This window comes from Paramisgurnus dabryanus, chromosome 4, assembly GCF_030506205.2.
Source record: "Paramisgurnus dabryanus chromosome 4, PD_genome_1.1, whole genome shotgun sequence".
NCBI lineage: Eukaryota > Metazoa > Chordata > Actinopteri > Cypriniformes > Cobitidae > Paramisgurnus > Paramisgurnus dabryanus.
This window is the reverse complement of record NC_133340.1, coordinates 11,118,847-11,132,144: the sequence shown is the minus strand read 5'-3', so window position 1 is coordinate 11,132,144 and position 13,298 is coordinate 11,118,847. Positions and strand designations below refer to the sequence as shown.

Genomic DNA, 13,298 nt, shown 5'->3' with positions numbered 1-13,298 from the left:
AACAATGAACAGCTTTATTTCTATTAACTAACATTAACAAAGATTAACAAATACTGTAACAAATGCATTTCTCATGGTTTGTTCATGTTAGTTAATACATTAACTAATGTTAACTAATGAATATCAAGCTTAACATCATAAACTGTTAATTACAAATGTCCTATTACAAACAGGGCTTTACGAGAGTGCGCAACTTCCTTTAGAGTCATTTTTGGGTAACTGGTGCATCCTGTACATGAAGGATGTGGACGTTTTGTCATTTTAAACTACACTTTACTTAGCCTTTGCTCTCCTGAGGTAGAAGTTTCATTTGATCGAAAGTCTGTGCATATGGTAAAAATGTGTTGTTCATCTTTACAGCTCCTTATAGGTATGTTAAAAGCTAAGCTTTTATTGTTTTATTGTTTAAGATACTATAATTATTTACATTTGAGAATTGTTTTCTAATTGAAAACTATTGAACCCAAAAATATTTTTGAGGCATACTTGTTGTTCATTATTACAAGAGTAATTACAATCTAAAACCCAGCTGGTGTTCATTTTTGTTATTTGCTGTTTTCTACATAAAATAATTTTACATAATGTAAAGAACATTCTGTAAAAATATAACCTTAATATGTTTAAAATTTACTGATTAAGGTCATGTCAAAGATTGAAATCAAACGTTGATGCTCTTAATCTTATTAGTTTATTTGGCCTGGTTTTCACAGGCAGGGTCACATTTATTCAAAATGTTCTCCTAGACTATCGATCTTCTTATGAACAATCTAACCAATCTTTCTGTGTTAAAACATAGGCGTGATGCTTCTGCAGAATGTTGTGGTTGAAAATGAGGCAATGACCACAAGCATCACCAAGGAAGTCGAAAAGGAAGCCACAATAACTCCGGTTTCGCAACCTCATGACAACATCTCCCAATTCAATAAAATATTTAATAACTCAACAGTCGGCCATCAGAACTTCACTGACACACCTCCAAATAATACTGCTGAGACTACCACCTTACCCGGATCAGGTACTGTACTGTAGCTGAATCAGAGTTTCAAAACATGAAGTTTCATTGTGGTAGCTTAAGCGTGGGTATGTACTGTACACACTTACTAAGCTGGTCAGAATGGTGAGGAAAAATGCTTAAAAGATATACTGCTTTGTTAAGCATTAAAACATAAATAGAAACCTCTTAATGCAATAAAGGCATCTGGTGATCTTTTCCTCTACATGGCCAACAGATCTGTCCACTCCTCCTCCTGTCTCAGAACATCCTCAGACCAGCAATATTACCGATCATCATGTAATCGTTAAGCAAGCCACCACTACTGGAAAGATTGAAAAAAACATCACACCTGAAAGTAAGAGAGAAATTGTGTGTTGCATGAATATTTTTATGCTAATTAATTTTTGTGGATCCACTGAGTCTTTCTAACACAGGGTGGACAGGTTGTCTGTGGCTGGCTTAGAATAAATGACTATTATAATTTAGCACATCCTCCCTATAGATTTAAAGCACATCAACATCAATGTTGTATTTATTTAATTTGTTTTTAATTTGTAGCTTTTTTATTGACGGAAGTGTTTTAACAATTAAATGTATGATTTGATACTCATCTGATATTAACATGCCCTTTTTGAGACTTGATTATTGTAATTCTTTATATTTGGGCCTGCCAAATAAGCTGTTGTCCCATCTGCAATTAGTACAAAATGCAGCGGCTAGGCTTTTAACTGGCTCAAGGAAATACGACAGCATCACTCCAGTGCTTGCTTCGTTGCATTGGCTGCCCGTGGAATTTAGAGTGCAATATAAAGTCTTGCTAATGGTTTTTAAAGGTTAACACGGGCTTGCCCCTGAATATATTGCTGATATGTTGATATGCTATGACCCTACTAGATTGTTGAGGTTGTCCTCTGTTTTTAAATTGAGTGTCCCAAAATCCAGACTAAAAACTAAAGGGGATCATGCTTTTTCTGTGGCCGCCCCTCACCTTTGGAACAACCTACAATCTCATATTAGAGCCTGCAACTCGCTGGAGTGTTTTAAATCTTTACTTAAAACGTATCTTTACTCGGCTGCTTATAATTGTCCATAGTGGTAAGTTTGTGCTCAAACTGCCTTTGAGAGTATTGCGTTAGGAATTTTAATGTGTTTTGTGCTTTGTCTTTCTTGTTTTATGTAAATAGTGAATTGGAAAGCACTTTGGTCAACAAGTGTTGTTTTAAATGTGCTATACAATTAAATATTGTTGTGTTGTTTTTACCGTAACATCTAACATACCAACATAACATGTCTGTAATCTACACCAATCTGTAGAGTAGCCTTTTGGTATTAAACAAAAGAACACGGATAACTGTTATACTGTAGATCCCAGACTTTTGTCAGCTTTAGGTACTCAAAACTTTTTGGAGTAAAAGTGTAAAAGTGTCTGAATAATAACTAGTTGAACCTTATGATCCACGTATTGTAATGTAAGTATATCCATCTTTTATTTGATTTTTAACAGCATCTCTGGAAAAAGAATCTTCTTACGGAATAAGTGAGTTTTTTCCTTATAGTCAGTTAATGAATTTATTTAATTTGAAACATGTTAATAGATTTAAAAAGGAGGCGAAATTAATTAAAATCCGTACTGTTTTACGCTCAACAGCTTATGTCATTATCTTGGTCATTATCATTCTGTGCATGATTGGAGTAACAGTTTACTGCTGCTTTCAAAAGAACACCAGGGTAAGAACGACACAGTTTTTTATTTTTATAATTATTAGGTTCATTTGATTGATTATAATTATGTAATGCAGAGGTACTCCATGGATTTACATCCCAAACAGGAAGATGCTCAGGTTCCGCTCAGTGCAATTGATGGGGAGGTGTTCGACTCTACATCAGTTAAAGGTACCCATCATTCCTAACACTCCATCACCACAGGGATTTTTCTGTTTAAATTGATCTACTGTATGTTACTGTTCCCAAAGACATGCAAACATTTAGTCCTGTTGAGTCCAGCATCCCATTAAAAGCCCCTGAACCTGTGAAAGATGCTGAAAAGCCAGTGGAAGAGAAAGGTAATATATATATATTTGGTACCAATATGTACCTTTGGGGTACTAATAAAGTTCTAGCTAACTCAACATACATTGTCAGAAATAAAGGTACAAAACTGTACCTTTTTTGTCACTGGGGCTTTACAGGAATAAAAAACAAAATACAATTTTGGGTAGATTACCGTACCTTAAGGACCTACATTGTCAGAAACAAGTCAAAATATGTACCCTAGCTGTCAGTGGGGCAGCACCCTCTAAAAAGGTAATTGTATAGACCATTAGGTACAGATATGTAAACATCTAGTACCAATATGTACCTTTGAGATACTTATATGTATTTTGAGGTACTAATAAGCTGTCTTTGGTCCCAGCATGTACTTCTGAGGTACTAAAATAAAATACTTGTGTGCAAAGCTGTACTTTTTGAAAGGGTACAGCCTCAGTGACAGAAAAGGTACAGTTTTGTACCTTTATTTCTGAGAGTGTACAGTAGTCTAATGACAATTTGTTGCAACAGTATTATACAACCTGGCAAATTTGTATGGATTCGTATAATCTCATTCGCTCTTTTTTATCCGATCTGTTTATGCACCAGTGATATAGGTACTGTAGGTTTGGGAGGGGTTGGGATGGAGTGTCATGAAAACACTTTATCTACTGTACAAGTGTAATTCACACAAAATTGGCAACTCCTATTCTTATGAGATCAGTTTGTGATAAAACCCACAGTAGAAATCTAATATGCTTTAGATTTTTTGTATAGTCAGTTTGATTTAAATATAAGCCACACACCCAGAAAACCAAGAGTTTATTAACTAGCTGCAGTAACAAAGACAGACACTGGATGGACGTATAAGACAATATAAGACAAGAGTGGCTCTTTGAAGAGAGAATGTAACATCTTACACAAAAAAAAACCATAATAAAAAGCTCACTCAGTACTGCATGTCAATTCCGTATAAACATTAAACGACTTAACCCTTGTAAAATTTCCAAGAACATTCCGTAAATTAAATGTATCTGTTGCTTTGCTCTCTAAAAACTTAGATGATACTATGGATGCACTTGGATGTGCAGTGCCACATACTTGGATAATGCTGACAAACAAAGGAAAAAACTAATCGACCAAAGATTTTAGTAAGTTCCAGGGTCAAATTCACTATAAAGTGCCTTTGAGTCAACAAAATTTCCCCCCAAAAAATCTGAGATTTTCCATTTAACTTCATATGTTTTTTATTCAGGAGACCTTAGGATGTTAGAAATGCATTTTGGTCAAGCTCCAGCACTTTTTATAAATTAACTGCAAGCAGACACTATACAAATGTATAAAATATGTCCACCCTGTCATGCAAATTCAATGTACATTTTCATGACAGGGTGGAAATTTTTAGCTAAAGCTTGTATTTAATGAACGCATAATGTAGCTGCAGTTAGCTAAGTGGTTCACCGTTGAAGCTGACTGTCTACTGTTTAAAATACATATTTTTATTTAATTTTAATTATGTTTATGTTAATTAATGTTTCACAATGACAGGGTGGACATTTTAAGCTTGACAACACGTAACTACAAACACAATATGATGAAAAAAAGGAAAAATAAGTGCATACTGTGTGTGCATTAAATGTTTTAACCTCTAATGAAAAAAGACCAAATGGGGGACGGGATGTCACTGACATCAGTTGGTTTCTTAAAGGGGCATTTACCCCAAAAAGACAGGGTGGACAGCAATTTCAGGGGCAAAATGCATAATATTATTATGAAAATTGAATATAAATTATAAAAATGACTTGTTTTATCAAAAAACTTGTTGAGGACAATAAGAAAAAACAAAATGTTTTTGAAGTTTATGTCATTTATTCACTTTTTACACTCAATAAAGTTAGCTGAGCAGTGTCTGGGACATGCCAAAATCGCATACATCCAAACAAAGAAAATTGTATAAAATGAGAAAAACATATTTCAAGAGACTTGTATGTGTGTAAATGTTTGACCATTTATAATAAAACCTCAGAATTTCATTATTTGAGTGATTCTGATGAGGACAGCAAAAGGCACTTTATAGTGATATTGACTCTCCAGTTCTGTACAAACATTGTTTTTTTTTAAGTGCTGATATCTGCCAAATAGTTAGAGGTTAAGCTTGTTTGGACTTGTATTATTTTTTTAGCACTTAGGAAACAGCCACTTCTGACCACATTGGATTTTCTCTTTATTCTTTACGATCTGGAGGACTCGGAACAGATAAAGAGATGATTTTGGCTGTCTGGTTTCGCACATTTAGGATAAAAATTTTACTAAGATTTTTAGTGCTTTTTATTAGCAGATATGAGCACATTGTGCACGTAGGCCTTTTCTTAAATTCACACAGATGTTATTCAATTAAGCAAAGGAGGTAAAATTAATGCAGGTGGAAAAATCAAAATTTCATTAATTTAAATTCGATTAATTCTTGTAGTCTGTTCATTGTGGTGCATTTTTTGATATGTGAGGAGAGAAAAAGTGATATAATTTTTAAGGAAAGTTCTCTGCTGAAATAATGAAAATTGAAGGCTAAATTTGATTGCAGTACTCGTTGGGGCGGTTTCCCGGACAGGGCTTATAGTTCCAGACTAAAATGCATGTTTGAACTGCCTTAGGGGCGTGTACACCAAAGCATTTAAACGCTTCTGAAAACGCCAGACGGACACCGACTTGGTTGCTATGATACTTCTGCTTTGTTGAACGATGTGCAGGTTGGTTATTGTGATATTTGTCCCGCCCCTCCTCCACTGTGATTGGACGGCCGAGTGAGATGTAATATTAACAAGCTGAGCGTTTCACCCAAAGCTGGGAAATTTTACTGCACACCTGTAGCCTATTGTTTTTGTAAGGTATGTTTGTAAAAACTACTTTACTGTCCTAATTATCTAAACCATGTGCCGTAAACGACCACATTAAGTTATGTGTTGGTGGCTTACAAGTTATGTAAAAGGAAATTACACAATTTGCACAGTCATATAATTTGAGGAACTTTAGAAATAACCAAAATAACAGCATTCTGCTCATACAAAATTAACAAAACATCAGTTAACAATTAATTTACACTATATTTATTAAATTGAATTGAAGTTTCACTGTGTATTTGTTTTGCGGAGGCTGTAAACTGTTTGTAAAACATCAAACAAGGTACTGGAGTAACAAATATGTTTGACAGAGAAAGTGGTTGCTTGCCTCCAGCGAGCAGAGGAATGACCGAAAAGCACAGCATTGCTTCCTATCGTCTAAATGCCTTTTAAAGTTCCTTGAAATTACAGGATGGTTCTTTTTCCCACCAAAATCTGCTGCCTGTGACAACCCCACTAATGGTTCTCTATCCATTTCCCAGCTTTAGCAGCTTTACTAACCGCAACTGCCTAAAGGGCTAAGTAAAACATACGGTGGGAGAGAGTGAGTAGCAATAAAAGAGCAGAAGAAATGACCACAGAGGAAAAATAAAACAGAAGTGTGCATGGCAATGACATAGCTGCTAATGGTTTAATGATGTGATTTTATCTTCTAAGTGCTGCCTTTTCCTACCACCTGCTCGTTCTGTTTCTCCCACTGATAATTTTCAAGAAGATTTACTGTAGTCATAATGATAGGAACATAAAACACGTCTAGGTTTAGTACCACAAAGGTCAGACACCCAGGTGTTTTAGGTGCAACTGTTTTTTTTACTAGAGGCTAATATTATCGGGTCCTAGTTTTCCAGCCACTTCTAAACTAAACTTGAGCAAACATGTGCACCCCTATCTGTGACTCTACTTTTTTGCATTTAAAAAATAAGTTATTTCTGTGAAATACAGTGTTACCCACACCAAAAGTTGCTATCCATTATGTATTTGACAAAAACAAAGTAAAAAAAAAACTGCAAGCAGTGATGGAAGGGCCCTCGCACACATGACACCGCCACGCCATGGCATAAGAATTAAAGGGAACAGTAGTAAATAGGCATTTAAGCATGTAAACATAGGTGAACTATTTAAAAGTGTAGTATAATGTGCCACATTTCCTGTTGCTAATTACAAATTACAGCGAGGTAGCATCGTGTAATATAGCATGAGAGAGAGAGACAGAGAGAGAGAGAGAGAGAGAGATTGAGTGAGCGAGTGTGTGTGTGTGTGTGTGTGTGTGTGTGTGTGTGTGTGTGTGTGTGTGTGTGTGTGTGTGTGTGTGTGTGTGTGTGTGTGTGTTAGTATGAGTGACTACATGTAAATATTGGCACGTAGATGTGTTCAGTCCAGGACTCTTATTGATCATGTAAAATGTAGGGCAGATCTGACTTTGAATAATCAGTGTAAAACATGTTACTTCTTGTTGCCAGCAGGTGGCGCTATGGCCATAAGTGACTATTGGCATGTAGATGTGTTCAGTCCTGGACTCTTGTCAATTATGTAAAGTTTGGAACAGATCAGACATTGCATAATCATTGTAAACATGTCACTTCCTGTTGCCAGCTGGTGGCACTATAACTATAAGTGACTATTGGCGTGTAGATGTGTTCAGTCCAGGACTCTTATCAATCATGTGGAGTTTGTGACTGATCAGACATTGCATAATTAGTGTAAACATGTCACTTCCTGTTGCCAGCTGGTGGCGCTATGACCATAAGTGAGTATTGGCGTGTAGATGTGTTCAGTCCAGGACTCTTATCACTCATGTGAAGTTTGGAACAAATTCGACATTGCATAATCATTGTAAACATGTCACTGCCTGTTGCCAGCTGGTGGCACTATGACCATAAGTGACTATTGACATGTAGATGTGTTTAGTCCAGGACTCTTTTTAATCATGTGAAGTTTGGGACAGATCAGACATTGCATAATCATTGTAAACATGTCACTTCCTGTTGCCAGCTGGTGGCGCTATAACCATAAGTGAATATTGACATGTAGATGTGTTCAGGTCAGGACTCTTAGCAATCATGTGAAGTTTGGGACAGATCGGACACTGTATTCCTGAGTTCAAGCAACCTGTTTCATAGCGAAACATCAAACTTTGGCTGGCCGAAACAGACACAAATTTTAACATGGAATCAAATCCTTCACAATTTAGCATCACAAAGGCCTTAAAATGATACTCCCCATATATGATGATGATCCGACGAAAACTGTAGGAGGAGTTAGTTAAAGTATGACTGCTGGAAATGAGAAAAACTGAGCCAAAATCTGAGAAATAATTAAAAATAGCTGACTTCCTGTTTGGTGTAGGGCGTTGCTCCAAGAGACTTTTTTGTAGGGCTTATAATACATGAGCATACCGAAATTCGTACATGTACATTAAACACAGTCCAAGGGCTGCTTCATTGAATATTTGAAAGTGGCGCTAAAACATGTTCCTTCAGGTTGCCAGCTGGTGGCGCTATGGCTATAAATGAAAATTGTTATGTAGATGTGTTCAGGTCAGGACTCTTAGCAATCATGTGAAATTTGGGACAGATTGGACATTGTATGCATGAGTTCCAGCAACTTCCTGTTTCATGGGAAAACATCAAACTTTGTCGGGCCAGAACCAACACAAATTTTTACATAGAGTCAAATCCTTCGCAATTTAGCATCACAAAGGCCTTAAGATGACACTCACCAAATATGAAGATGATCCGACGAAAACTGTAGGAGGAGTTAGTTAAAGTATGACACCTGGAAATGACAAAAACTGCGTCCAAATCACAAAAATAACTCCAAATAGCTGACTTCCTGTTTGGTATGGCTTCGCTCCAAGGTCTGGTCATGCTATAGAAGCGTACCGAATTTCGTAATTGTACGTTAAACACAGTCCGAGGGCTGCTTCATTGAAAATTTGTAGGTGGCGCTATAGAGCCATTTTCCCACGCCTAATTCCAAAGCCCACACCACATGTAAATTTTCATCACTCTTGACATCTGTGCAAAATTTAATAACTCCTTGAAGAACAATAGGGTCCTCACACCCCGGTGTGCTCGGGCCCTAATTAATGCTTACATGTGTTCCCTATAGAAACGACTAAAGTTAAACAAGAACAGTCTGATACCCAGGCCATAGTGATTTCAGAAGATAAAGCAGAAGAGCTAACCATAGTGGATCTGACTGATGGAGCAATGGCCACTTCGACTAAGACATCGATGGAATCCCTAGATGAGCCTCTTAATGAAAACAAGAACAACAACAACAACAACAATACAAGAGATAAAGGTAATTACATTTTCTCTCAAGTTTCTAATTTGAATTAGACTCATGAAGAATTAATTCCAAAGATAGCATTGTTAATTGCTCTCTGCATTGTTTCAAGTCCTGACTCAGCAAAGGAAATACACAGGTTTGCAACTACAAGCAGTTTAGTGCCACATGTCTTTGTAAATTTACACAGAATTGCTTCAACACTTCAATCTACCTCCACCTGTTTTTTTTTTGTTTGTTTGTTTTTTACTTGATTATCCCAAATGTTTTTTACAATGTTTGAATTCACAGAATTCACTGCTTTTGCTGCCATAGAAATCACAGCTGTGTGGATTAGCCTATGACATGAAAGTATCATGAGAGCAAATTAGAACGGAGTACTTTTGCAATAGTTGGATGTCATACCGATTATTCTGCGCAGTGCCACATTGAAGTAGTAGTTCACATGCAGAGCTATGCAGAATGCGCAATAGTAATGTCTAGCATGGCGCTTTAAAAAAGAATTACATACAAGTAGTAAATATGAGGGACATACTGTCACATAAAAATTATTGATGGTGCCCTTTGACCTTAGGGGAGGGGCTGACCTTTTGACCTGCGAGGGAGGGGTGACCTTTGACCGGACCACCCACGTCGTGAACCTTTGACCTCCGGGGAGGGGCTAACCTTTGACCGGACCTCCCACGTCGTGAACTTTTGACCGGGACCGCCCACGTAGCATTGAACTTTTGAACCGACCTCCCACGCTGCTCTGAACTATTGAACCGACCGCCCACGTAGCATTGAACTTTTAACCGGACCGCCCACGTCGCGTTGAACTTTTAACCGGTACGCCCACGTCACGTTGACATGTTTACGTCCGGGGTTATCTCCGGGGCACGTTAAATCATGTCCTCCTACGATAAAACAATAAAAACAGTGTTTACACAAGTGGTCTTCATTAAAACACATTCCATGCTCCCATCATAATTTATATAAGACGGGGGCCCGATACGTCTAATAAAAGCCAGGGAAATCACAGTTACGAAAATCACAAACATGGATAGCCCATGCAGCTCGTGTGGTACTCCGGTGAGAGAATGGAAAAATAGCGTGGAGCATCTCGCTATGGCGTCGAAAAAACTTTAACTTTTAACATGCGCCATTTTGCAATGCGTGACATCGTTATAATCTGTCATGCTGGCACTGAAATATTGTGAAATCCTCTCATTGATTAGTTTCATTAAACACAAATTTTTATGTGAAATGATCAAATAAATTAAGTGTTCTTTCTTTTCTTTAAAAAGCCATACCGATTTCTTAAGCTATATTTATGGTGAAAATAAACTGTAATTAAATAAATTAAGACTAGAAAATATGTTTAAATTTAACTTCCTCTAAAAATCTTAGCACTAAGCACTAAGATTTGACTGATTAAAAAACCATTTCAATAGTACCAACAGAATAAAAAAAAAAAAGGTTTCTCACAGCAGCAGATGAAATACAATCTAAAAGAATAAAGAACAATGAATTCTGTCAAGATGAACATTTTGTAGGATTTTCTCTAGAGAGTAAAAATTGTTGTGTAATTTTTAAATGTCCTATTCTGCATTTTGTATAGATGACCTGTTTTTCAAAACAGAAATTATGTTTTTTTCAAATAAACTGTTCAATACAAAGATATGGTGTTCTGCCACTTACACAGATCGTAGTCCTTAAAGTTGCATTCCTGAGAGATGCTTCCACTCTGAATCGTAAATCGTTATGGCAGTGCCCGGGTGAGGAGCGAGATATTTTGTTTTTTAACTCGTAAAGCATGTCCAGTCCTCCTGCGATAGCAGGACTGGGTTTATACAAGGGGCCTCCATTAATGCAGCTTGCGTTGCTTTCAAGACACCTATTACAAAACATTACCCGTCTAAAAACTGAGACTTTTAACTTTAGGTTATTAGTATATTAGGTTTAGTATAGTTTTCAGACTTTCAGAAAGAACTCATCAACTTAAAGAATAAAGCACTTATCAATTACATTTATTTTAATCTCAAAAACACATTTTCGTCTAGTATTTATTATTGCACCTGAAATACAAGTACCTGAGACATGCTCACACTCCTTAGCCAAAACACTAAAACTTTTAGTGCTTTTGTATTTAATATAATATTTGACAAATTACCCCATACAAGACAAACAAATTAGATGCATTCATTGAACACAACATACACAATCTTACTTCATTATGTGCTTTGATCCCCTCATGCCTCTGTCTCTGCTGTTCTCAGTTAGTAATGTCTATAAGACAGAAGTTAAAAATCAAACTACTTACACATTTAAATTTAAAGTCTATTAAACTCACACTACTCTTTACCCAGAATAACATGTACTTCTTTTGTGGTGACAAAGCGAGGTACATGATTTCTTCAATTTATAAAGTAAACTTTTTATTGTAAAATAGTCAAATAAAAGAGTAAGACTAAAGACATAGGCTAACTGATGATCCTTACATATGAAATACCCGCACAAAATCATCTAGGTATATTCTTAAAGCGACGTTGGTTTTATTACACCTTAATATAAGAATAATAAATCAGTATATACTATAAAGATTCACTTTGCTATCATTTCCAACTAATGTTGATTTATTGTGTTGTACTCAAAACATCTGAACTTCAGTCAGCTTTTTTGGGCATGCTTACCGTTATGTTTACCTTTAAATGACAGAAAATATAATAGCACTTACCCCATAAAAACAAAAAATGTCATCACAGAAAACAGTAACAAACCATCTGGTAAATCGAGTGTTGTAGAACAACGAGTGAAATCTATGTGTTAGTTCAGATTAAAAATACCTCGCTTTATTATATACAGCTCCACAAGGCAAAACAAAGATCTCACGTAGTCCATCATGTTACACCGGCAGTTTGATTATTGTGACCACCGTGTCCTTTAGTGCACTAGGGGCATTATGGGAAATTTAGTCATTTTCTCAAGGCGAATCGAACGGTGTATATGTTAAAGGTGCATTGTGTTACTTTTAAAAAAGACAAAAATGCTAAATAATATACATAACTATATTATCAGTGGTGTATAAGGACCTTACATAATGAACTGAATTGTTTCTATTACCTAAGAACGTGCCATTTTTATCTCCATACACCGCGGGTCCCCTTATACGGAAGTCACCGTCATATCTCTACAGTAGCCCTAAACGTACAAACTGCTCTAAAGAGCACGTTTCTTCCCTACGTTGTCTCAGACGATGACATGTTTGTCGTGCGACAGCTACCATATGGGTTTTAAAATTGAAGAGTGAGTTGTCTGTGGCAATTCACAATCTCACCACTAGATACCGCTAAATTCTACACACACCACCTTTATCTGGCTACTGTTTCCAAGATGCATTACGATCTAAGCCATCGCACTGGGAGAGAGAGTACATCATGAGACATATTATTTACCATTTTATTTGTTGTTGTTGACACAATTTAATGTAAAGTGGAAGATCTTATTAATTTATAAAAAATAACATCTTAAAGATAACTATTAGGACTGAAAGTAAAAACCAGCGTATTAGCTGTGTACATCATGAAACTGATTTTATTTCACCTGTTTTACAAGTTAAGAAAAATTGAAGAGTTCCACATGAGAAGCAAGAAATCCTTTTCCTACGGGTGCATAGAGCGGAGAGGATGATATAGAAAATACCTGGAAAGACCTTTCTTACTGACACTTTAATATTCTATAGCTTCATGACTCACACCGCTGACTACGTGATGGGGGGCGTGCGAATGGTTGTGTTTAGAAGGGACGGGTCAGGATTTTAAGGTTTCAAATCAGAGCCTGAAACTTGGAGCTCTCACTACTCAGATACGATGCTCTGGCATGTTCGTTTAGCGGCAAATTTGAAGGCTACTTTCAGGAATTCTCCAGTAAATTGTTTAAAGCAAAGTTTTTAACACGGCATGGCTCAACTGTGCGGGATTCAAGGAGTTGCAGACGCTATTTTGAGGACGCTACAAGGACGACCGGAAGCTTAACAAAATCAGGGAGAGACTTGTGGACGTACATTGTGTAAAGTTGTCTACGACGCTGTGGATTCTTGAAAAGAGAGC

The 13,298-nt window shown here is 36.6% G+C and overlaps 1 protein-coding gene across 3 annotated transcripts in view; it reads left to right on the top strand.

Moving 5' to 3' along the window:
* Positions 1-243: 243 nt before the first annotated feature.
* LOC135786218 (uncharacterized) overlaps positions 244-13,298 on the top strand; it is a 55,770-nt gene continuing 42,715 nt past the window's right edge. For 2 of the 3 annotated variants that reach the window (XM_065295883.2, XM_065295884.2), the window contains exons 1-8: positions 244-370; positions 797-1,015; positions 1,230-1,349; positions 2,499-2,531; positions 2,643-2,722; positions 2,794-2,887; positions 2,968-3,057; positions 9,031-9,225. In XM_065295883.2, coding sequence (XP_065151955.1) covers positions 331-370; positions 797-1,015; positions 1,230-1,349; positions 2,499-2,531; positions 2,643-2,722; positions 2,794-2,887; positions 2,968-3,057; positions 9,031-9,225 — 871 coding nt within the window. In that variant the 5' untranslated portion in view covers positions 244-330. The remainder of the gene's footprint in view (positions 371-796; positions 1,016-1,229; positions 1,350-2,498; positions 2,532-2,642; positions 2,723-2,793; positions 2,888-2,967; positions 3,058-9,030; positions 9,226-13,298) is intronic. The other variant, XM_065295885.2, reaches the window with a different exon arrangement.